We start from the raw sequence: 25105 nt of genomic DNA on the forward strand, positions 1-25105 counted from the left end.
AATGACTTATGCTCTAAGATCAAGAATCAACAAATAGGACCTCATACAACTACCAAGCTTCTGTAAGGCAAATGACACTGTCATTAGGAACCAATAGATTGGGAAAAGATCTTTACCAATAGTACATCCAATAGAGGGATAATATCCAATATATACAAATAACTCAAGAAGTTATACTCCAGAGAGCCAAATAACCCTATTAAAAATGGGGAACAGAGCTAAACAAGGTATTCTCAGCTGAGGAATATTGAATGACTAAGAAGTGCCTAAAGAAATGTTCAACATCCTTAGTCATCATGGAAATGCAAATCAAAATAACATTTTCACTAACCCCATATCTGATAAAGGGCTAATATCCAAAACACATAAAGAACTCAAGGAGCTAACCACCAAAAAAACAAATAACCCAATCAAAAATGGGGTATAAAACTAAACTGACAATTCACAGCAAAAGAATCTTGAATGGCAGAGAAGCACCTAGAGAAATGTTCAAAGTCCTTAGTGATGAGAGAAATGTAAATCAAAATGACCTTGTGATTCTACTTTACACCAGTCAGATGGCTAAGGCCAAAACCTCAGGTAACAACACATAGTGGTGACGATGTGGAGAAAGAGTGACACTCCTCCATTGCTGGTGGGATTGCAAAATGTTACCACCACTCTAGAAATCAATTTGGAGTTTCCTCAAAAAATTGGAAAGAGACTTACCTAATGATCCAGAAATACCAGTCTTGGGAATATACCCCAAAGATGCTCCACCATGCCATACGGGCACATGTTCCACTATGTCCATCGCAGCCTTATTTGTGGTAGCCAGAAGCCAGAAACAACCCAGATGTCCCACGACAGAAGATTGGATACAAAAAAATGTGGTTTCTTTACACAATGGAATACTACTCAGCTTTTAAAAATGAGCACATCCTGAGTTTTGCAGGCAAATGTTAGAATTAAAAAATATCATCCTGAGTGAGGTAACTCAGACCCAAAAGGACATGCATGGTATGTTTTCACTAATAAGTGGAAATTGGTGGGGGGAATTTACAGAATATCCAAGATACAGTCCACAGAACTCAAAATTTCAACAAGCTTAAGGGTCCAAGAGAGAATGCCTCAGTTCCTCAGAACCACAAGGGAGGAGGAAAGGAGAGGAAGGAAAGGAGATGAGGGGGGCATGATTTAGTACTGGGTGGGGGGAAAGGACTGAAGCCTTGAGGGCTAGCACAAAGAATAGAAACAGGGAGCTTCAGGACGTAGGAAGTGGGGAGAACTCTCCAGAATGTACCAGAGACCTGGGAAGTGAGAGACTCTCAGGACTTAAAGGGAGGGACCCTAGATGAAGTGCCCTACAGTGGAGAGAGGGAACTTACTAAAACCAAATCCAGCATAAAGACAGGGCATCAAGTGAGGGGTGTGATTGCTATCCCACAGTCAAAGTTCTGACCCATAATTCTTCCTGTCTGAAAAAAATGCAGGGATGGAAATGGAGACGAGCCTGAGGAAAAGAAGGTCCAATGACAGGCCCAAAGTGGGATCAGGCTCAAGGGAAGGCCCCAAGACCGAACACAATTACTGAGGCTATGGGGTGTTCACAAAAAGGGACCTATCATGACTTCAGAACTTTTTCCCCACCCAGTACCAGACCATCCCCCCCTCATCTCCTTTCCTTCCTCTGTCCCTCCTTACCTCCCCCCTTGTGGTTGCTTTCTTCTCCCTCCCAAGTGGAACTGAGGCCCAACAAAAGACCCAACAAGCAGCTGAAAGAGTCAGATGCAGATATTTGCACTGAACCAATGAACAGAAGCTGCTGACTCCTCTGGGTGAATTAGGGAAAAGATAGAAGCTGAGGCAACCCTATAGGAGGACCAGCAGCCTCAATTAACCTGGACCCCTGAGACCTCTCAAACCCTGGATCACCAAACAGGCAGCATAAACCAGCTTAGATGAGGCCTCCAACACATATACAGCAGAGGACTCACGGGTTTGGGTTCAGTCAGAGAAAAAAAGTGGAGCCCTCAGGAACTTTAGAGGTCTTGAGGGGTGGGTGGGGTAGGGGACATATTTGTGGAGGCAAAGGGGGGAGGAGTTATGGAATGTGGAACTGTTCGGGATCAGGGGATGTGTACCAGGACTGGAATAAAATCTGGAATGTAAAAATATGTGAATAAAAAATATTTAAAATAAAACCCAGGATAGTGAAAAATATTCTCAACAATAAAAGAACTTCTACCCCTGACTCCAAGCTGTACAACAGAGCAATTGTGATAAAAACTGCATGGTATGCTACAAAGACAAGCAGGTAGATCAATGGAATAGAATTGAAGACCCAGAAATGAACCCACACACCTATGATCACTTGATCTTTGACAAAGGAGCTAAAACCATCTAGTGGGGAAAAAAAGACAGTGTTGTCAACAAATAGTGTGGGTTTGACCAGATTTCAGCCTGTAGAAGAATGCTAATTGATCCATTTTTTTTTCACCTTATACAAAGTTCAAGTTCAAGTGGATCCAGAACCTGCACATAAAAACAGATACACTGAGACTAATAGAAGCCAAAGTGGGGAAGAGCCTCAAATACATGAGCACAGGAAAATTTCCTGAACAGAACACCAATGGCTTATGCTCTAAAATCAACAATAGGCAAATGGGACCTCATAAAATTGCAAAGCTTCTGTAAGGCAAAAGACATGGTCAATTGGACAAATTGGCCACCAACAGATTGGGAAAAGATCTTTACCAATCCTATGTTCTATAGAGGGCTAATATCTAATATATGCAAAGAACACAAGAAGTTAGACTCCAGAGAATCAAATAACCCTATTAACAAATGGGGTATAGAGCTAAACAAAGAATTCTCAAGCTAGGAATATTGAATGATTGAGAAGCACCTAAAGAAATGTTCAACATTCTTACTCATCAGGGAAATGGTTAGGTGGGTGAGGGAACACCCTCATAGAAGGAAGGCTTCTATAAGGAGGGATGGGATAGGGGGTTTATGGACGAGAAACTGGGAGAAGGAATAACATTTGAAATGTAAATAAAAAAATGTCCAATTAAAAATAAACAATGACTTCATGAAATTCTTAGACAAATGGATTGGAACTAGAAAATATCATCCTGAGTGAGGTGAACCAATCACAAAATCATACATGCTATGCACTCACTAAGTAGATATTAGCCCAAAAGCTTCAAATACCCAAGATACAATTCATAGACCACATGAGGCTCAAGAAAAAGGAAGACCTAAGTGTTGAATCTTCAGTCCTTCTTAGAAGGGTGAGCAAAATATTCACAGGAGGAAATATGGAGACAAAGTGTGGAGCAGAGACTTAAGGAAAGGTCGTCCAGAGACTGCACCACCTCGGAGTCCATCCCATATAGTCATTAAATCCAGACTCTATTGCAGGAAGGCCAGAAGTGAATGCTGACAGGAGCCTAATAAAGCTGTCTCCTGAGAGGTTCTGCCAGATTCTAACAATTACAGAAGCTTGCACCCAACCATTGGACTGAGCACTGGGTCCCAAATGGAGGATTTGGAAAGAGGACTGAAAGAGCTGAAGGGGTTGGCAACCTCATAGGGAGAACAAAAATATCAACCCTCCAAACTCATCAGAGATCCCAGGGATGAAACCACCAACCAAAGAGTACACATGGAGGGACCCATGGCTCCAGCCACATATGTAGCAGAGGATGGCATTCTCAGGTGTCAATGGGAGAAGAGTCCTGTGAAGGCTAGATTCCCCCATGTAGGGGAATGTAAGAGTGGGGAAGGTAGTGAGTGTTGGGGAAGCACCCTCATAGAAGCAGGGGGAGGAGAGATGGGATAGTGAGTTTATGGAAGGGAAACCAGGAAATGGGATAACATTTGAAATGTAAATTAATTAAAATGTTAATTAAAAGAAAAATTAACATACCAACAGTGTTTAGAAAAATTTGAAGATATTGCCAACTCAGCAACAGGAAAAATTTGATGGGATCAAGACACTACTCAAATATTTTGTTACTCCTATGCCAACTATATGGCTACTTAAGATGTTGCCTGTTGATTAAATACTAGTGCTATATTCCAGGGTTCCTAGCAGTTTCAACCCCAATCACTGTCTCTACTTGAAGAAAATATTCTTATTGCAAATTATGATGTTTCTGCTAAGTGTTTTGATGACCAGGTCTCTAAAATATTTAATGATGCCTTGCTGCTAACAGAAAATTTCAACAATGAAATAAATATCCACTCAATTATGTAGGCATCTTCTAAGCATTGACCTGATAATTTATACAGAAAGTGATTCAAATTTAGTAGAAAATCAGTAAACAGTGTTCTACCAGCCCACAGTTAAGCCTTCATTTCTCTAAACTTTTTTTTGAAATTTCATGGAACCTATATCTCTAAGTGGTTGTTGTTTCATTTGGTGTGGTGTGGTGTGGTGTGGTGTGGTGTGGTGTGGTGTGGTGTGGTGTGGTGTGGTGTGGTGTAGTGTGTGTTGGGTTGGGTCTGGTCAGGTTGGGTTTTTGAAACAGAAACATAAACTCACCTGAATCCAAGGAGAACCCAGAATCTCTACATTTTCATTTAAGATGTCTATTAGGGCAAGAAATTCCTGATCTTTATAATCAAAACGATTCTGGAAAACAATGGAGCAGATGACATTGCAAGGAGCACAGCCCAGGATGAAGGTGGGATCACAGGGTACACCTAAAGGATTGGGAACAATTATAAAATGATACTGAAATATATATGTGTGCATAAAATGATGTCTCTTATCAGATAAAGAAACTGATGACAATTTAAGCAAGTCTTACCCACATATGGCCCGATAGACATAACAGTATGGACTACACCTGTGCACCATTTTTACATTTATTTAAGTTCATTGACCTGGCCTGCTATCTAAGTCATGAATTTAAGTATGCTCAGTTCTATTCTCATACCTCTATTGGCTGGCCTTTCAAACAAGGTGTCTGCTTTTTTGCAAAGAGGAAAAAGACTGCAAATCTTTAGCAATCCAAAGCTAGAAGTTAGTCATGTCTGTTTGTCAAGGCTCTAAACAACACAGTACAAAGATGAATGGGGGTGGAAGGCAATATGGATCTGGGAACATTTTGGGGATGAGTATGATCAAAATGCACTGTACAAACTTCTCAAAGAACTAATAAAAATGAAAGAGAAAAAACATCCCCCTCCAAAAAGTGGGGGGATACGGAATCCTAGAAACACTTATATGTAGCAGTTAAAAGATTCATGTCTTTAGCCAGTAGAATATAGTAAATAGAGATTGTCAAGTTTGTGTACTGGGAAAGCTAACATGAAAATGAAAGGCATCTATGTTATGTGACATGAAAATTATATAAATATGTATTAAATATAAAACTGATTTCTTAGAGCAAAATTAAGATGAGAGCCTTTATTTGATGACAACCTTTATTTGAAAGATGTCCCCAAAAATAAAGAAAACAAAAGTAATAAATAGATAAAATTTTAATTCTTTCTTTTATTTCAAAAACTCCTTATAATTTCCCCCCATTTAAAGGGAACTAAATGTCTAAGTTGCTTAATATTGATTATCATTGTGACAGGCTCTCATATCACAAGGAAGAGGAGCTTCTAGACATATCAGTGGAGTGGGAAGACCCATCCCATTGATTAGCCCAATTCCATAGGCTTAGGTCCTGGACTTCATAAATTGAAGGGAGTTGGCTAAGCAGGACCACTTTTTCATGATTATACTTCATATTTATTTATATTTTTATAAATTATTTTATTTATTTACATTCCAAATGTTGCCCCTTCCTGTCCCCCTCTCAAAGTTCTTTACTCCATCCCTCCTTCTCTTTGCCCATAAGAGTTTGCTCCCCTACCCACCCTCCCTTCTTACACACCCACCTACCCCCACCTCAACCTCCCCAGCGTTCCCCTTCCTTGGGGTATCAAGTCTGTACAGGATTAAGCCCATCCTCTCCCACTGAGGCCAGCAAGGTAGTCCTGTGCTACATATGTGCCAGGGACCATGGAGTAATCAGGAAGTGATTCAAGTTCCCCTTCTGTGAAATTCCATCATGATAGATTATAACCAAAAACTATAATCCCAAATTATCCTCCTTCGGATGCTTTTGTCAGGTATTTTATTATAGCAACAGAAGTACCTAAAATGTCCATCATCATTCAACATTATTACATTTTAACATTTGTGTATTGTTTGAGGAGGACTTTATAATCAAATCAATAAAATACGTAGAAAACTTGAAACCTAAAATAAAAATAACTTGAATTAAAAGTACTTTGGAGAAGGGGAATGGGAGGGGATAGGGGACTTAGGGGAAAGGGAATAACATTTGAAATGTAAATAAAATATACATAATTAAACAAAACAAAGGAAAGAAATCTGCCCCCAGTGCCAAAGAAATTATACAAAAAAAAATTAAAAATTGGCTCTTTTAAAAGTACTTTGAATAAATACTGGGATGTTAGATAATAAGAAATTGAGTTAATCATTCAAATTTGATGTACATTAAACAATATAGCATTGCCAGAAATATTCTCTCAATAAATATTTTGTTATGTCAAAGAACAAAATAAATTTTCCTAAAGAAGCATGGATGTATGTGTGACGCAGAATAGAAATCTGACTTTTTTTTCTCTTCTGTCACTTAATGTGAAAGACAGCATTTCAAAACCAGGTCATGTTTCATTGTGACAAGTACTTCAAAATCCTTCTAAACCTGAGAATGAAAGAAAACAATTATTGTTATAAATTTGCAATGCCTAATATATCAAATAAAAGGAAATGAGATAAATACATGAAGATAGAGCCAATAATGAAACCTAGTTATACCAACCACTTATATTGAGCATTGATTTTTAAAATCGTATACATTTATTCAAAAATATAAATCAATAATAAATAATTTATTCTAATTTTTATAAGTTGTGCTATTATTTCAATAGAACATTAACTGATAAATCTTTATTAAGATAAGCCATGCAAAAAAAGTGTTACACAGCAAAATTCTATCAGAATTTTATGCCTGGATGTAACATATATTCGTTGTACAATATAGTCCAATCAAAGACAATTGTGCTACATGGTTTATTTTTTTTTTGACTTTTTTTTTTTTATTAACTTGAATATTTCTTATATACATTTCGAGTGTTATTCCTTTCCCAGTTTTCCGGCAAACATCCCCTCCCCGCCCCCCTTCCTTACGGTGTTCCCCCTCCCCCCTCCCCCATTGCCGCCCTCACCCCAACAGTCTAGTTCACTGGGGTTCAGTCTTAGCAGGACCCAGGGCTTCCCCCTTCCACTGGTGCTCTTACTAAGATATTCATTGCTACCTATGAGGTCAGAGTCCAGGGTCAGTCCATGTATAGTCTTCAGGTAGTGGCTTAGTCCCTGGAAGCTCTGGTTGCTTGGCATTGTTGTACATATGGGGTCTCGAGCCCCTTCAAGCTCTTCCAGTTCTTTCTCTGATTCCTTCAACGGGGGTCCTATTCTTAGTTCAGTGGTTTGCTGCTGGCATTCGCCTCTGTATTTGCTGTATTCTGGCTGTGTCTCTCAGGAGCGATCTACATCCGGCTCCTGTCGGTCTGCACTTCTTTGCTTCATCCATCTTGCCTAATTGGGTGGCTGTATATGTATGGGCCACATGTGGGGCAGGCTCTGAATGGGTGTTCCTTCAGTCTCTGTTTTAATCTTTACCTCTCTCTTCCCTGCCAAGGGTATTCTTGTTCCCCTTTTAAAGAAGGAGTGAAGCATTCACATTTTGATCATCCGTCTTGAGTTTCATTTGCTCTAGGCATCTAAGGTAATTCAAGCATTTGGGCTAATAGCCACTTATCAATGAGTGCACCATGTACGTCTTTCTGTGATTGGGTTAGCTCACTCAGGATGATATTTTCCAGTTCCAACCATTTGCCTACGAATTTCATAAAGTCGTTGTTTTTGATAGCTGAGTAATATTCCATTGTGTAGATGTACCACATTTTCTGTATCCATTCCTCTGTTGAAGGGCATCTGGGTTCTTTCCAGCTTCTGGCTATTATAAATAAGGCTGCGATGAACATATTGGAGCACGTGTCTTTTTTATATGTTGGGGCATCTTTTGGGTATATGCCCAAGAGAGGTTTAGCTGGATCCTCAGGCAGTTCAATGTCCAATTTTCCGAGGAACCTCCAGACTGATTTCCAGAATGGTTGTACCAGTCTACAACCCCACCAACAATGGAGGAGTGTTCCTCTTTCTCTGCATCCTCGCCAGCATTTGCTGTCACCTGAGTTTTTGATGTTAGCCATTCTCACTGGTGTGAGGTGAAATCTCAGAGTTGTTTTGATTTGCATTTCCCTTATGACTAAAGATGTTGAACATTTCTTTAGGTGTTTCTCAGCCATTCGGCATTCCTCAGCTGTGAATTCTTTGTTTAGCTCTGAACCCCATTTTTAATAGGGTTATTTGTCTCCCTGCAGTCTAACTTTTTGAGTTCTTTGTATATTTTGGATATAAGGCCTCTATCTGTTGTAGGATTGGTAAAGATCTTTTCCCAATCTGTTGGTTGCCATTTTGTCCTAACCACAGTGTCCTTTGCCTTACAGAAGCTTTGTAGTTTTATGAGATCCCATTTGTCGATTCTTGATCTTAGAGCATAAGCTTTTGGTGTTTTGTTCAGGAAATTTTTTCCAGTGCCCATGTGTTCCAGATGCTTCCCTAGTTTTTCTTCTATTAGTTTGAGTGTATCTGGTTTGATGTGGAGGTCCTTGATCCACTGGGACTTAAGCTTTGTACAGGGTGATAAGCATGGATCGATCTGCATTCTTCTACATGTTGACCTCCAGTTGAACCAGCACCATTTGCTGAAAATACTATCTTTTTTCCATTGGATGGTTTTGGCTCCTTTGTCAAAAATCAAGTGACCATAGGTATGTGGGTTCATTTCTGGGTCTTCAATTCTGTTCCATTGGTCTATCTGTCTGTCTCTGTACCAATACCATGCAGTTTTTATCACTATTGCTCTGTAATACTGCTTGAGTTCAGGGATAGTGATTCCCCCTGAAGTCCTTTTATTGTTGAGGATAGTTTTAGCTATCCTGGGTTTTTTGTTATTCCAGATGAATTTGCAAATTGTTCTGTCTAACTCTTTGAAGAATTGGATTGGTATTTTGATGGGGATTGCATTGAATCTGTAGATCGCTTTTGGTAAAATGGCCATTTTTACTATATTAATCCTGCCAATCCATGAGCATGGGAGATCTTTCCATCTTCTGAGGTCTTCTTCAATTTCTTTCTTCAGTGTCTTGAAGTTCTTATTGTACAGATCTTTTACTTGCTTGGTTAAAGTCACACCGAGGTACTTTATATTATTTGGGTCTATTATGAAGGGTGTCCTTTCCCTAATTTCTTTCTCGGCTTGTTTCTCTTTTGTGTAGAGGAAGGCTACTGATTTATTTGAGTTAATTTTATACCCAGCCACTTTGCTGAAGTTGTTTATCAGCTTTAGTAGTTCTCTGGTGGAACTTTTAGGATCACTTAAATATACTATTATATCATCTGCAAATAGTGATATTTTGACTTCTTCTTTTCCGATCTGTATCCCCTTGACCTCCTTTTGTTGTCTGATTGCTCTGGCTAGAACTTCAAGAACTATATTGAATAAGTAGGGAGAGAGTGGGCAGCCTTGTCTAGTCCCTGATTTTAGTGGGATTGCTTCAAGTTTCTCTCCATTTAGTTTAATGTTAGCAACTGGTTTGCTGTATATGGCTTTTACTATGTTTAGGTATGGGCCTTGAATTCCTATTCTTTCCAGGACTTTTATCATGAAGGGGTGTTGAATTTTGTCAAATGCTTTCTCAGCATCTAATGAAATGATCATGTGGTTTTGTTCTTTCAGTTTGTTTATATAATGGATCACGTTGATGGTTTTCCGTATATTAAACCATCCCTGCATGCCTGGGATGAAGCCTACTTGATCATGGTGGATGATTGTTTTGATGTGCTCTTGGATTCGGTTCGCCAGAATTTTGTTGAGTATTTTTGCGTCGATATTCATAAGGGAAATTGGTCTGAAGTTCTCTTTCTTTGTTGGGTCTTTGTGTGGTTTAGGTATAAGAGTAATTGTGGCTTCATAGAAGGAATTCGGTAGTGCTCCATCTGTTTCAATTTTGTGGAATAGTTTGGATAATATTGGTATGAGGTCTTCTATGAAGGTCTGATAGAATTCTGCACTAAATCCATCTGGACCTGGGCTCTTTTTGGTTGGGAGACCTTTATTGACTGCTTCTGTTTCGTTAAGAGTTATGGGGTTGTTTAACTGGTTTATCTGTTCCTGATTTAGCTTCGGTACCTGGTATCTGTCTAGGAAATTGTCCATTTCCTGCAGATTTTCAGGTTTTGTTGAGTATAGGCTTTTGTAGTAGGATCTGATGATTTTTTTTTTAATTCCTCTGATTCTATAGTTTTGTCTCCATTTTCATTTCTGATTTTGTTAATTTGGACACACTCTCTGTGTCCTCTCGTTAGTCTGGCTAAGGGTTTATCTATCTTGTTGATTTTCTCAAAGAACCAACTTTTGGTTCTGTTGATTCTTTCTATGGTCCTTTTTGTTTCTACTTGGTTGATTTCAGCTCTGAGTTTGATTATTTCCTGCCTTCTATTCCTCCTTGGTGTATTTGCTTCTTTTTGTTCTAGAGCTTTTAGGTGTGCTGTCAAGCTGCTAACATATGCTCTTTCCTGTTTCTTTCTGCAGGTACTCAGAGCTATGAGTTTTCCTCTTAGCACAGCTTTCATTGTGTCCCATTAGTTTGGGTATGTTGTACCTTCATTTTCATTAAATTCTAAAAAGTCTTTAATTTCTTTCTTTATTTCTTCCTTGACCAGGTTATCATTGAATAAAGCATTGTTCAACTTCCATGTATATGTGGGCATTCTTCCCTTATTGTTATTGGGTTTAGGCTGTGGTGGTCTGATAGCACGCATGGGATTATTTCTGTACCTGTACCTTTCTGTACCTGTTGAGGTCCGTTTTTTGACCAATTATATGGTCAATTTTGGAGAAAGTACCATGAGGAGCTGAGAAGAAGGTATATCCTTTTGCTTTAGGGTAGAAGTTCTATAAATATCCGTTAAGTCCATTTGCCTCATGACTTCTCTTAGTCTGTCTACGTCTCTGTTTAATTTCTGTTTCCATGATCTGTCCATTGATGAGAGTGGGGTGTTGAAGTCTCCTACTATTATTGTGTGAGGTGCAATATGTGTTTTGAGCTTTAGTAAGGTTTTTTTACGTATGTAGGTGCCCTTGTATTTGGGGCATAGATATTTAGGATTGAGAGTTCACCTTGGTGGGTTTTTCCTTTGATGAATATGAAGTGTCCTTCCTTATCTTTTTTGATGACTTTTAGTTGAAAATTGATTTTATTTGATATTAGAATGGCTACTCCAGCTTGCTTCTTCTGACCCTTTGCTTGGAAAGTTGTTTCCAAGCCTTTCACTCTGAGGTAGTGTCTGTCTTTGTCTCTGAGGTGTGTTTCCTGTAGGCAGCAGAATGCAGGGTCCTTGTTGCGTATCCAGTTTGTTAATCTATTTCTTTTTATTGGGGAGTTGAGGCCATTGATGTTGAGAGATATTAAGGAATAGTGATTATTGCTTCCTGTTATATTCATATTTGGATGTGAGGTTGTGTTTGTGTGCTTTTCTTCTCTTTGTTTTGTTGCCAAGACGATTAGTTTCTTGCCTCTTCTTGGGTATAGCTTGCCTCCTTATGTTGGGCTTTTTACCATTTATTATCCTTTGTAGTGCTGGATTTGTAGAAAGATATTGTGTAAATTTGGTTTTGTCATGGAATATCTTGGTTTCTCCATCTATGTTAATTGAGAGTTTTGCAGGATACAGTAGCCTGGGCTGGCATTTCTGTTCTCTTAGGGCCTGTATGACATCAGGCCAGGATCTTCTGGCCTTCATAGTTTCTGGCGAAAAGTCTGGTGTGATTCTGATAGGTGTGCCTTTATATGTTACTTGACCTTTTTCCCTTACTGTTTTTAATATTCTTTCTTTATTTTGTGCGTTTGGTGTTTTGACTATTATGTGACGGGAGGTGTTTATTTTCTGGTCCAATCTATTTGGAGTTCTGTAGGCTTCTTGTATGCCTATGGGTATCTCTTTCTTTAGGTTAGGGAAGTTTTCTTCTATGATTTTGTTGAAGATATTTACTGGTCCTTTGAGCTGGGAGTCTTCACTCTCTTCTATACCTATTATCCTTAGGTTTGATCTTCTCATTGAGTCCTGGATTTCCTGTATGTTTTGGACCAGTAGCTTTTTCCGCTTTTACATTATCTTTTTTGACTGTTGAGTCAATGATTTCTATGGAATCTTCTGCTCCTGAGATTCTCTCTTCCATCTCTTGTATTGTGTTGGTGAAGCTTGTATCTACAGCTCCTTGTCTCTTCTTTTGGTTTTCTATATCCAGGGTTGTTTCCCTCTGTTCTTTCTTTATTGCTTCTATTTCCATCTTTAATTCCTTCAACTGTTTGATTGTGTTTTCCTGGAATTCTTTCAGGGATTTTTGTGTCTCCTCTCTATGGGCTTCTACTTGTTTATTTATGTTTTCCTGGAATTCTTTCAGGCATTTTTGCGATTCCTCTCTGTAGGCTTCTACTTGTTCTCTAAGGGAGTTCTTCACGTCTTTCTTGAAGTCCTCCAGCATCATGATCAAATATGATTTTGAAACTAGATCTTGCTTTTCTGGTGTGTTTGGATATTCCATGTTTGTTTTGATGGGAGAATTGGGTTCTGATGGTGCCATGTAGTCTTGGTTTCTGTTGCTTGGGTTCCTGCTTGCCTCTCGCCATCAGATTATCTCTAGTGTTACTTTTGTTCTGCTATTTCTGACAGTGGCTAGACTGTCCTATAAGCCTGTGTGTCAGGAGTGCTGTAGACCTGTTTTTCCTCTTTTAGTCAGTTATGGGGACAGAGTGTTCTGCTTTCGGGCATGTAGTTTTTCCTCTCTACAGGTCTTCAGCTGTTCCTGTGGGACTGTGTCTTGAGTTCACCAGGCAGGTCCCTTGCAGCAGAAAAGTTGGTCTTGCCTGTGGTCCCGAGGCTCAAGTTCGCTCTTGGGGTGCTGCCCAGGGGCTCTCTGGGGCGGCAGCAAACTGGAAGATCTCCGCTGCCCTTTCCGGGAGCTTCAGTGCACCAGGGTTCCAGATGGCCTTTGGTGTTTTCCTCTGGAATCAGTAATGTGTGCAGAGTGCAGTCTCTTCTGGTTTCCCAGGCATGTCTGCCTCTCTGAAGGTTTAGCTCTCCCTCCCACGGGATTTGGGTGCAAAGAACTGTTTATCCGGTCTGTTTCCTTCAGGTTCCGGCAGTGTCTCAGGCAGGGGTCCTGCCGCTCCTGGGCCCTCCCCCACAGGAACCCAGAGGCCTTATACAGTTTCCTCTTGGGCCAGGGATGTGGGCAGGGGTGGGCAGTGTTGGTGGTCTCTTCTGCTCTGCAGCCTCAGGAGTGCCCACCTGACCAGGCGGTAAGGTCTCTCTCCCACGGGGTCTGGGAGCAGAGAGCTGCTGCAGGCCTGGATCCGCGGGTGTGGGACTCCCGGTAAACAAAGGAAGTGCCCGGTCCTAGAGGAATTCTGCCTCTGTGTGTCCTGATTTCACCAGGCAGGTCACTTGCAGCAGATAAGTTGGTCTTACCTGTGGTCCTGAGGCTCAAGTTCGCTCGCGGGGTGCTGCCCACGGGCTCTCTGTGGCGGCAGCAACCAGGAAGATCTGCGCCGCCCTTTCCGGGAGCTTCAGTGCACCAGGGTTCCAGATGGCATTTGGTGTTTTCCTCTGGCGTCCGAGATGTGTGTGCAGAGTGCAGTCTCTTCTGGTTTCCCAGGCATGTCTGCCTCTCTGAAGGTTTAGCTCTCCCTCCCACGGGATTTGGGTGCAGAGAACTGTTTATCCGGTCTGTTTCCTTCAGGTTCTGGCGGTGTCTCAGGCAGGGGTCCTGCCGCTCCTGGGCCCTCTTTTTGACTTTTTAATTTTATTTTCTTGACTATTTTATGTGTTTACATTTCAAATGTTATCCCTGTTCCCCACTCTTCCATACCCCTTTCATCTCCCCAAGCATGTATGAGGACCCTCCCAATCCCACCCACTCACTCTCATCCAAACACACTGTCAATCCCCTACATTGGGGAGACATCCCAGGGCCAAAGGCTTTTCCTCCTATTGATGAAGGAAAATGGAATCCTCTGCTACCTGTGGGGCTATAGACATGGGTCCTTCCATGTGTACACATTGGTCGGGAGATTAGTCCTTGAAAGCTCTGGTGTTGTCTTGTTAATTGATATTCTTGTTCTTTCTATGGGGTTGCAAACCCTTTCAGTTCCTTCAGTCTTTTCTCTAACTCCTCCATTGGGGTCCCAGTGCTCAGTACAATGGTTAGCTGCAAGCATCTTCATCTGTAATAAGTAGGACTCTGGCAGACCTTCTAAAAAGACATCCATATCCGGCTCCTGTCAGCCAGCAATTCTTGGCGACAGCAATAATGACTGGGTTTGGTGGCTGCATATGGAACGGATCCACAGGTGGGGCAGTTTCTGGATGACCTTTTCTTCACTCCATGCTCCACCCTTGTCCTTGTATTTCTTCCCTTGATAATTTGGTTCACCCTTATAGGTGTTTATATGTGGATTAAGTTGATAAATTTCTGTATATTGAGCCATCATTGCATCTTTGGAATGAAGCCTACTTGATTATGATGTGTGATTGTTTTGAAGTGTTCTTGGTTCTGCTTGCATGAATTTTATTCAGCATTTTTGCATATTCATAAGGGAAATTGTTCTGAAATTCTCTTTCTTTGTTGGGAATTTTGGCTTAGGTATAAACATAATTGCGACTTCAAAAAATCAATTGATAGTGTTCTTCTCTTTTCTATTTTGTGGAATAGTTTGAAAAGTATTAGTATTAAGTTTCTTTGAAGGTCTGATAGAATTCGTAATAACCCATCTGGTCCTAGGCTTTCATTGGTTGGGAGACTTTTTAAAAACCTTCTATGTCTTTAGGGGACTCTATATTCTCTATCTGATCCTGATTTAACTTTGGTGCCTGGTTTCTGTCTAGAAAATTGTCTTTCATCCATATTTTCCAGTTTTGATCAGTATAGACTTTTATAGTAGGAATAATTTTTGAATTTCTTAAGCTTCTGATGTTATATCTTCCTTTCCGTTTCTGATTTTGTGATACTCTTTTCTGTGCCTCTGGTTAGTCTGGCCAAGTGTTTATCTATCTTGTTGATTTTTTGCCAAGAGCCAGCTCGGCTTTTTGTTGATTCTTTTTATATTGTTCTTTTTTTGTTTCCACTTTGTTGATTTCAGCCCTGAGTTTTACTATTTCCTGCCTTCTACTCCTCTTAGGTGAATTTGCTTCCTTTTGTTTTAAAGTTTTCAGGTGTGCTATCGAGCTGTTAGTGTATGCTATTTCCAGTTTCATTTTGGAGGTACTCGAAGCTATGAGTTTTCCCCTTAGCACTGCTTTCATTGTATCCCATAAATTTGGGTATGCTGTGCCTTCATTTTTATTAAATTCTAAAAAGTCTGATTTCTTTCTTTTATTTCTTCTTGACCATTGAGTAGAGTTCAGCTTCCATATAATTGTGTGCTTTTTGTTGTTTTGTTGTTATTGATGACCATCCTTATTCCATGGTGATCTGACAGGATGCATTGGATTAGTTCAACCTTCTTGTATCTGTTGAGGACTGTTTTGTGACCAATTATGTGGTCAGTTTTGGAGATGGCACCATAAGGTGCTGAGAAGAAGGGATATTATTTTGTTTTAGGATGAACTGTTTTATAGATATCTGTTAAATCCATTTTGATTCAGAACATCTGTTAGTTTCACTGGGTCTCTGTTTAGTTTCTGTTACTATAATCTGTCCATTGATGAGAATAGTATGTTGAAGTCTCCACTATTATTTTGTGAGGTGCAGTGTATGCTTTGAGCTTTAGTAAAGTTTCTTTTATGAATGTGGCTGCCCTTGCATTTGGGACATAGATGTTCAGAGAAATTTTCTTGGTAGATTTCCCCTTTGATGAATGTGAAGTCTCCTTCCTCATCTGGTTTGTTAACTTTTGGTTGACAGTTTATTTTATTGGATATTAGGATGACAACTGCAGCTTGTTTCTTGGGACTATTTGCTTGGAAAAACTTTTTTCCCAGCCTTTTACTCTTAGGTAGCATCTGTCTTTGTCCCTAAGGTGCATTTCCTATATGTCACAATGTTGAGTCCTGTTTAGGTATCCTGTTTGTTAGCCTATGTATTTTATTATGGAATTGAGTCCATTGATGTTAAGAGATGTTAAGAAATAGTGATTGTTGTTTTCTGTTATTTTTGTTGTTAGAGATGGAATTATGTTTGTATGGCTATCCTCTTTTGGATTTGTTGCAAGAAGATTATGTTAATGTTTTCTCTTGGGTACAGTTTCCTTCCTTGTGTTGGAGTTTTCCATCTATTATCCTTTGTAGGGTGGATTTGTGGAAAGATATTGTGTAAATTTCGTTTAGTCATGTACTATCTTGGTCTCTCCATCTATGGTAATTGAGAGTTTTGCTAAATATAGCAACATGGACTGGCATTTGTATTCTCTTAGCGTCTGTATGACATCTGCCCAGGATCTTCTGGCTTTCATAATCTCTGGAGAGAAGTCTGGTGCAATTCTGATAGGTCTGCCTTTGTATGTTACTTGACCGTTTTCCCTTACTGTTTTTAATATTCTTTCTTTGTTTTGTGCATTTGGTGTTTTGACTATTATATGATGAGAGGAATTTCTTTTCTGGTCCATTGTGTTTGGAATAATGTAGGCTTCTTTTATGATCATGAGCATCTCTCTCTTTAGGTTAGGGAAGTTTTCTTTAATAATTTTGTTGAAGATATTTGCTGGCCTTTTAAGTTGGGAATCTTCATTCTCTTGTAGACCTACTATCCTTAGGTTTGGTCTGCTTATTTTGTCTTGGATTTCCTGGATGCTTTGGTTTAGGAGGTTTTTGCATTTTGCATTTCTTTCGATGCCTATGTCAATGTTTTTTATCAATCTTCTGCCTCTGAGGTTCTCTCTTCTATCTCTTATGTTCTTTTGGTAATGCTTGCATCTCTGACTCCTGATCTCTTTCCTATGTTTTCTATATTCAGGGTTGTCTCCCTTTGTGATTTCTTTATTGTTTCTATGTCCATTTTTAGATTCTGGATGGTTTTTGTTCAATTCCTTAACCTGTTTGGTTGTTTTCTTGTATTTCTTTAATGGATTTTGTGTTTCCTCTTTAAGGGCTTCTATTTTTTTACTTGTGTTTTCCTGTATTTCTTTATATACAGTAGTTATTTATATCCTTCTTAAAGTTCTCTACCATCATTATGATGTATTTGTATTTTTAAATCCAAATCTTACTTTTCTGGTACATTGGGGTATCCAATATTTACTGTGGTAGGAGAACTAGGTTCTGATGATGCCAACTAGCCTTGGTTGTTGTTGCTTATTTTCTTGTGCCTGCCTCTTGCCATCTGGACATCTCTCATGTTAGTTCATCTTGCTGTCTCTGACTGGAGCTTGTCCTGTGGGCCTGTAAGCCTCTGAGTCTGTGATATTGGGAATGAGAGTTCTTCTGGGAGTCCAGCTCTCTCCAGGCAGGTTTTGGGTTCATATGGCTGTGGGACAGCCTTAGCTCTGGGCACAGATTGAGACTGGAAGGATCCTGTTGCAGTCTGCCCTGTTGCTCCCATGTCCCATGTGCTCAGGGTGGGTCTCTCCTTGGACCAGTGGAGCGAAACTGGGGTCCCATCTGTGAGCTCAAGAGTGAGAGCGCTTATGGTAGACCAGCGATTTGCAGGCATGTTTTGGATCCAAAGGACTGTGGGACAGTCTTAGCTCTTAGTGCAGATGACAACTGAGTGGTGGTTTCTTTTCTATACAAATGTGATGCTGTGATTACATGCAGCATGTTTTCTAGTGAAGTTAATATTTATACTAATGGAAAGTATCATCCTTAAATAGTCAGAAAATAATCTCACAACATAAATTCATATAATCATTTTGCTATTTGAAAACAAAGCACTTGGGAAAATTGACATGAAATGATGGCTTAGACCCTTTAAAACAGACACAATCCCAACATAAAACAAGTATCACAGATATATAAGCTCTCCTATTTTTCTCTACATATCATGCTTTCCATATGAAGGTGGAGGTATAATATAGAATGAAAGTTCTAGCAAGCCTCAAAATTCCTTGAAGACCTCACAAAATATAGAAGTCTAAGATGAGTGACACCTACCATTGGTTTTTCTCAACTCATCTACAAGACAGCGAGCCTCCTCTTGAACTCGGTCTTCAATGCTTCTCTTCCCCATCCCAAAGTTTCGCAGAGTCATGAGTGAGAAGCGTCTCATCTCTTTCCAGGTCCTCCCACTACTGAAAACAACACCTACAAGGAAGAGCAGAAATGAGAAGGGAGTTCCAAATAAGGAAGAGGGCTGATGGGTGGCTGCCACACAGAAACCCAAGTTGGGATTGAATAATTTTCAAGTCTGCTTTCCATCCTCACATTCCCTATGACCACAGTCCAACACATAGGTGCATGAGAACAGTTGGATTCATAGACACTTAGGCACATGGGCATATTGGTACATGGACATTTACCACAGTTTTTGTTAAACTTCTGAGCCACTGGAAATACTCCTCTCCCAGCAAATTCCTCCCCATGATCAATCAAGGCTTCTTTCACAGCTTCATATCCATGTAACACCACAGCAGGCTTCCTGCCCAAGTACAGAGTGAACACAGGGCCATAAACTTTTGAAAACTGAAAAACAAAAAAGAGATGAAAACGTAGTAAAAAGTTGTCAGTAGGTGGCAGGCCATACCTGGCAGAAGATAAGGTAGACTATCCACAGACCTTTCCCTCTTTGTTTCTTACCATAAACACAATTCTTAAGGTAACTCCTAGTATAGCAACAGAATACAAACTGCAGCTCCTCTTCCCACTGTTTATGACTCCTATGGATTTCACAGATCACCCCACCCTTGACATCCATCACCACATCTCTGCTGTATCTCAGACCCAAACTCAAGATTGATACACCCTGTTCAAGCACAGGAGATGCTGAGCAGAAGTCAGGTAGGCTTCCCTACACTCCATTTTCCAGAAACAATAATCTGGGTCTTGCCTATGACAATAGGAGGGAGCACCTTTGGGACAAGCCGGAGATTTAGAATGAGAGAAACTCCTCAGAGGATCACCTCCTGTAGCCAGGCAGGAACCCCAGTGGAGGGATAAGGACACCAACCCACCCACAAAATCTTTGACCTGAAATTTGCCCTGCCTATGAGAAGTACAGGAACAAAGATAGAGTAGAGACAGAGTGAATGGCCAACCAATGACTCTCCTAAATGGAGACTCATTCCATGGGAAAGAAACACTCTCTGACATTATTACTGATACTATGCTATTCTTGCAGACAGGAGCCTAGCATGACTGCCCTCTGAGAAGCTCCACCCATCAGATGACTGAAACAGATGCAGAGACCCACAGCCAAGCACTAGACAGAACTCAGGGAGTCTTGTGGAAGAATTGGCTTAAGGATTGAGGGACCTGGAGGGGATATGACCTACCCAAGAAGACCAACAGTGTCAACTGGTCTGGACCCTTGGGGGTTTCCAAAAACTAAACCATTAACTAAATAGCATACATGGGCTGCACCTAATTCTCCACACATATGTAGCAGATATGCAGCTCAGTCTTCATTCAGGTCCCCAATCATTGAAGCAGGGGCTGTCCCTTAATCTGTTCCATGCCTGTAGATCCTGTTCACTTAACTGGGTCTCCTTGCCTGGCCTCAGTGGGAAAGGATTGACTAGTCCTGCAGTGAACTGAGCCAGGGTGGAGTGATACAGAGGTCTTGCCTTTCTCAGAGAAGGAGAGGGAGGAAAAACAGCTGTGTGAGGGGTTACTGAGAGAGGTGGAGGCTGTTATAGTGATGTAAAGTGAATAAATACATCAATTGATTTAATAAAAAATAAAAGTAAAAATAAACAAAATGAACCAAATATATTTATGTATTTACAGAACATTCTACCCCAAAACAAAATAATATACCTCTTTCTCATTGCCTCATGAAACTGTCTCAAAACATGACTACATACTCTTCCACAAATTAAGTTTTAATAGATACAAGAAAATTGAAATAACCCCCTGCATTTTATCAGACCACCACACATTAAACCTGAATATTAGCAACAGAAGGAACAGAAAGCTTACAAACTCATAGAGACACTATTCTCTACTGAATGAAAATGGATCCATTCGAAAATAGAGAAAGAAATTAAATACTTTCTAGAATTCAATGAAAATATATACAAACTTATGGGACATGCTGAAAGCAGTACTAAGAGGGAAGTTCATAGAACTGAGTGCTTACATTAAAAACAATGAAGAAATTTCATACTAACAGTTTATCAGCACACCAGAAAGGACTAAAACAAAATGAAGTAAGTGCATGCAAAGAAAGTAGACAGAAGAAATAATCAACCTGATGGTAAAAATCAATAAAATAGAAACAAAGAAAACACTAAAAATGGATGGAGATACAAAATATCATCCTGAGTGAGGTGACCCATTCTCAAAAGAACACACATGGTATGCGCTCACTGATAAGTGGATATTAGCCCAAAAGTTTGGAATACCCAAGATGTAATTCACATACCATATGAAGCTCAAGAAGAAGGAAGACCAAATGTGGATGCTTCAGTCCTTCTTAGAAGGAAGAACAAAATACTCATGGGAGGTAGAGGGTGGGAGGGACTTCGGAGGAAGAGAGGAGGGAGAAGGGAAAGGGGAGCAGGATCAGGTATGAGAGAAGATTGGTATTATATACAGAGAAGTAGGAATTTGAACAGAGGTGTGTCACAATGGGGAATGGGGACTAGAGGTTGCCACCAGCAAGGCCCGTATGCCAAGAAAGCAAGAGGCTCCAAGGGCCCAACAGAGATGAGATGAGTTGAAACACCCAACAAAGGGAAGAGAGAACCTGTAGAGACCATATCCACAAGTTAGGTCCCTTTGGGGGATGGAGTCACCTACCCTTCTCAAATTTTTAACCCAGAATTGCTCCTGTCTAAAGGAAATATAGGGACAAAGAATGGAGCAGAGACTGAAAAAAAGGCCATCCAGAGATTGCCCTACCTGGGGATCTATACCATATGCAACCATCAAATCCAGTCACTATTGTTGGTGCCAAGAAGTGCTGACAGGAGCCTGATATGAACATCTCCTGAGAGGTTCTGTCAGAGACTTACTTATACAGATGGTGATGCTTACAACTAACCATCAGACTGAGCAGGGGGACCCCAATGGAGGAGATAGAGAAAAAACTGAAAGAGCTGAAGGGGTTTGTAACAACATAGGAAGAACAACAATATCAACCAACCTGGCACTCCAGAGTTCCCAGGGACTAAACCACCAACCAAAGAGTATACATGGAGGAACCCATGGCAAAGGATGGCATTGTCTGGCATCAACAGGAGAAGAAGCCTCTGGTCCTGTGAAGTCTTGTTTCCCCAGTGCAGGAGAATGCCAGGGCAATGAGGTGGAAGTGGGTGAGTGTGAAGGGGTAGCATCCTCATAAAAGCAGGGGGAAGTGGGAGGGGTATGGAAAAGTGAGGAAAGGGGATAACATTTGAATGTAAATACATAAAATATCCAATAAAATGCAAAAAATTCAATGAAACAAAGAGTTGATTCTTTGAGAAAATGAACAAGACATACAAATACTTATTTAAATTAACTAAAAGGCAGTGAAAGAACATACAAAGTAATGAACTTAGAAACAAAATGTTGGACAAAACAACAGAAGAGATGCAGAAAATCACTAGGTCTTGTTTCAAAATCCTATACTCTACCAAATTAAAATCTAAAAGAAATTTACTTTTTTCCCAATTGGTACAATTTATCAACATTAATTCAATATCAGACAAACAATTAAAAAAGACCTATAATCTCTGGTGAAATATAAGCAGTCATTTAAAGATTCCCAGCCCCCACCCTCCCAAAAAACATGTCTATGGCCGGACAGTCAATCAAAAATACATTGAAAAGGTCATCCACCATGTTCAAGTAGGCTTCATCCCAGAGATGCAGAGATGATTCAACATATGAATAATCAACATATTATAATTAAACTGAAAGAAGAAAAACATAATTGTCTCATTAAACGCAAAAGGGGGGCACTGGCTAACTGCAACACCCCTGATTTAAAAAAAAATGAACTAGAGAGATTAGGGATAAAACACAATTTCCAGCAAGCCTATAGCCAACATTAAATTAAATGAAGAGAAATTCAAAGCATTTCCACTAAACTCGGGAAACAATTTGCCCCCTGTCTCCAGTCTATACAATATAGTATTCAAAGTTTTAGCTAGAACATTAACACAACTGAAGCAGATCAATTAGAAACGACATCACAGTATTATCATTTGCAGATGCTATGGCAGTATTTCATGAGTCATCTTAAAAACACTAGGGAACTTCTACAGCTGATACACACTTTCAGCAAAGTGACTGGATACAAGATTAATTCAAATAATGGCAACACAACAAAAACAGTAGCCTCTTTCTATACAATTACCAAATATATTAAAGGAAAATTAGAGAAGCAATACATTCCACAATAGACTCAAATAACACAAAGTATCTCGGAGTGAGTAATAGCTAACCAAGCAAGTGAAAGACTTGTATGATTAATAACTTCAAGTCTTTGATGAAAGAAGTTGAAGGGGATATCAGAGAACAGAAAGACCTAACATGCCTATGAGTTGCTAAATTTAACTTAGTTAAAATATCCATATGACCAAAAGCAATCTACACATTCAATGCAATCTCCTTCAAAATTTCAACACAATTATTCTCAGACTTTAAAAGGAAAATTATCAACTTCATATGGAAAAACAAAAACTCCAGTATAACTACAACGATCCTGTAGAACTTCTAGTCATATCAGCATCCCTGATTTTAAGCTCTACTACAGAGCTATAGTAATAAAATGGCATGGTATTGGAATAAAATCAGACAGGTATATCAATGGAATTGAATTAAAGACCCAAACATAAATCCACACGCCTATGGACACCTGATTTTTTTTTTAGAGAAGCCAGAAATTAGCAATGAAACAAAGAAAGCATCTTCAACAAATATTGCTGGTCTAACTGTGGGTCTGAATACAGAAAGATGCAAATTAATCTATACTTATTACAATACATGAAACCCAAGTCCAAGAAGATAAAAGACCTCAACATAAAACCAGATATACTAGACACTGCCTGAACCTGAAGGGACTGGATCAACAGTTCTTTGCACCCAAATACCGTGGAAGGGAGACCGGGGCATTCAGAGGGGCAGACACACCTGGGAAGCCAGAAGAGACTACACTCTGCCCACATTTCTGACTCCAGAGGAAAACACCTAACACCATCTGGGATCCCAGGGCATAGGGGCTCCCAGAAAAGGCAGCGTAGGCCCTCCTGGTTGCCGCCCTCATGGAGAGCTCAAAAGCAGCCCCCATGAGCAACTTGAGCCTGGGACCACAGGTAAGACCAACTTTTCTGCTCCAAGCGATTTGACTGGTGGACTCAGGACACAGGACCACAGGAACAGCAGAAGACCAGAAGACAGGAAAGACTACATGCCTGAAAGAAGAACACTCTGTTTCCATAACTGGCTGAAAGGAAACAGGAAAACAGATCCACAGCACTCCTGACTCACAGGCCTATAGGATGGTCTACCCACTGTCAGAAATAGCAGAACAAACTAACACCAGAGACAACCTGATGGCAAGAGGCAAACGTAGGAACCCAAGCAACAGAAACCAAGACTACATGGCATCATTGGAGCCCAATTCTCCCAACAAAGCAAACACTGAATATCCAAACACACAGAAAAGCAAGATCTTGATTTAAAATCATATTTGATCATGATGCTGGAGGACTTAAAGAAAGACATAAAGAACTCCCTTAGAGAAACGCAGGAAAACATAAATAAACAAGTAGAAGCCTATAGAGAGGAATCACAAAAATCCCTGAAAGAATTCCAGGAAAACACAAACAAACAGTTGAAGGAATGAAAAATGGAAAAGAAGCAATAAAGAAAACAGAGAAATGACCCTGGATGTAGAAAACCAATGGAAGAGAAAAGGAGCCGTAGATACAAGCATCACCAACAAAATACAAGAGAAAGAAGAGAGAATCTCAGGAGCAGAAGATTCCATAGAAATCATCAACACAACTGTCAAACATAATGTAAAACAGAAAAAGCTACAGGTCCAAAATATACAGGAAATCCAGCACTCAATGAGAAGATCAAATGTAGGGATAATAGGTATAGAAGAGAGTGAAGACTCCCAGCTCAAAGGACCAGTAAATATCTTCAACAAAATCGTAGAAGAAAACTCCCCTAACCTAAAGAAAGAGATGCCCATAAACATAATAGAAGCCTACAAAACTCCAAATAGATTGGACCAGAAAAGAAACTCCTCCCATCAAAACACCAAATGCACAAAATAAAGAAAGAATATTAAAAGCAGTATGGAAAAAGTCAAGTAACATATAAAGGCAGACCTATCAGAATCACACCAAACTTCTCACCAGAGACTATGAAAGCCAGAACATCCTGGACAGATGTAATACAGACACAAAGAGAACACAAATGCCATCCCAGGATACTATATCCTGCAAAACTCTCAATTAACATAGATGGAGAAACCAAGATATTCCATGACAAAACCAAATTTACACAATATCTTTCTACAAATGCAGCACTACAAAGGATAATAAATGGTAAAGCCCAACATAAGGAGTCAAGTTACACCCTGGAAAAACCAAGAAACTAATAATCTTGGCAACAAAACAAAGAGAAGAAAAGCACACAAACATAACCTCATATCTAAATATGAATATAACAGGAAGCAATAATCACTATTCCTTAATATCTCTCAACATCAATGGTCTCAATTCCCAATAAAAAGACATAGATTAGCAAACTGAATAAGCAATGAGGAACCTGCATTCTGCTGCCTACAGGAAACACACCTCAGAGACAGAGACA

General features: G+C 39.8%; 1 protein-coding gene across 1 annotated transcript in view; it reads right to left on the bottom strand.

Moving 5' to 3' along the window:
• Nucleotides 1-25105, bottom strand: part of LOC116897018 (cytochrome P450 2C42-like) — a 68093-nt gene that overhangs the window by 35583 nt on the left and 7405 nt on the right. The window contains exons 2-4 of the mRNA XM_032898625.1: nucleotides 18652-18814; nucleotides 18287-18436; nucleotides 4532-4692 (exon numbers count right to left, since the gene is read on the bottom strand). Of these exons, the coding sequence (XP_032754516.1) occupies nucleotides 4532-4692; nucleotides 18287-18436; nucleotides 18652-18814 (474 nt within the window). The remainder of the gene's footprint in view (nucleotides 1-4531; nucleotides 4693-18286; nucleotides 18437-18651; nucleotides 18815-25105) is intronic.

This window comes from Rattus rattus, chromosome 3 (assembly GCF_011064425.1).
Source record: "Rattus rattus isolate New Zealand chromosome 3, Rrattus_CSIRO_v1, whole genome shotgun sequence".
NCBI lineage: Eukaryota > Metazoa > Chordata > Mammalia > Rodentia > Muridae > Rattus > Rattus rattus.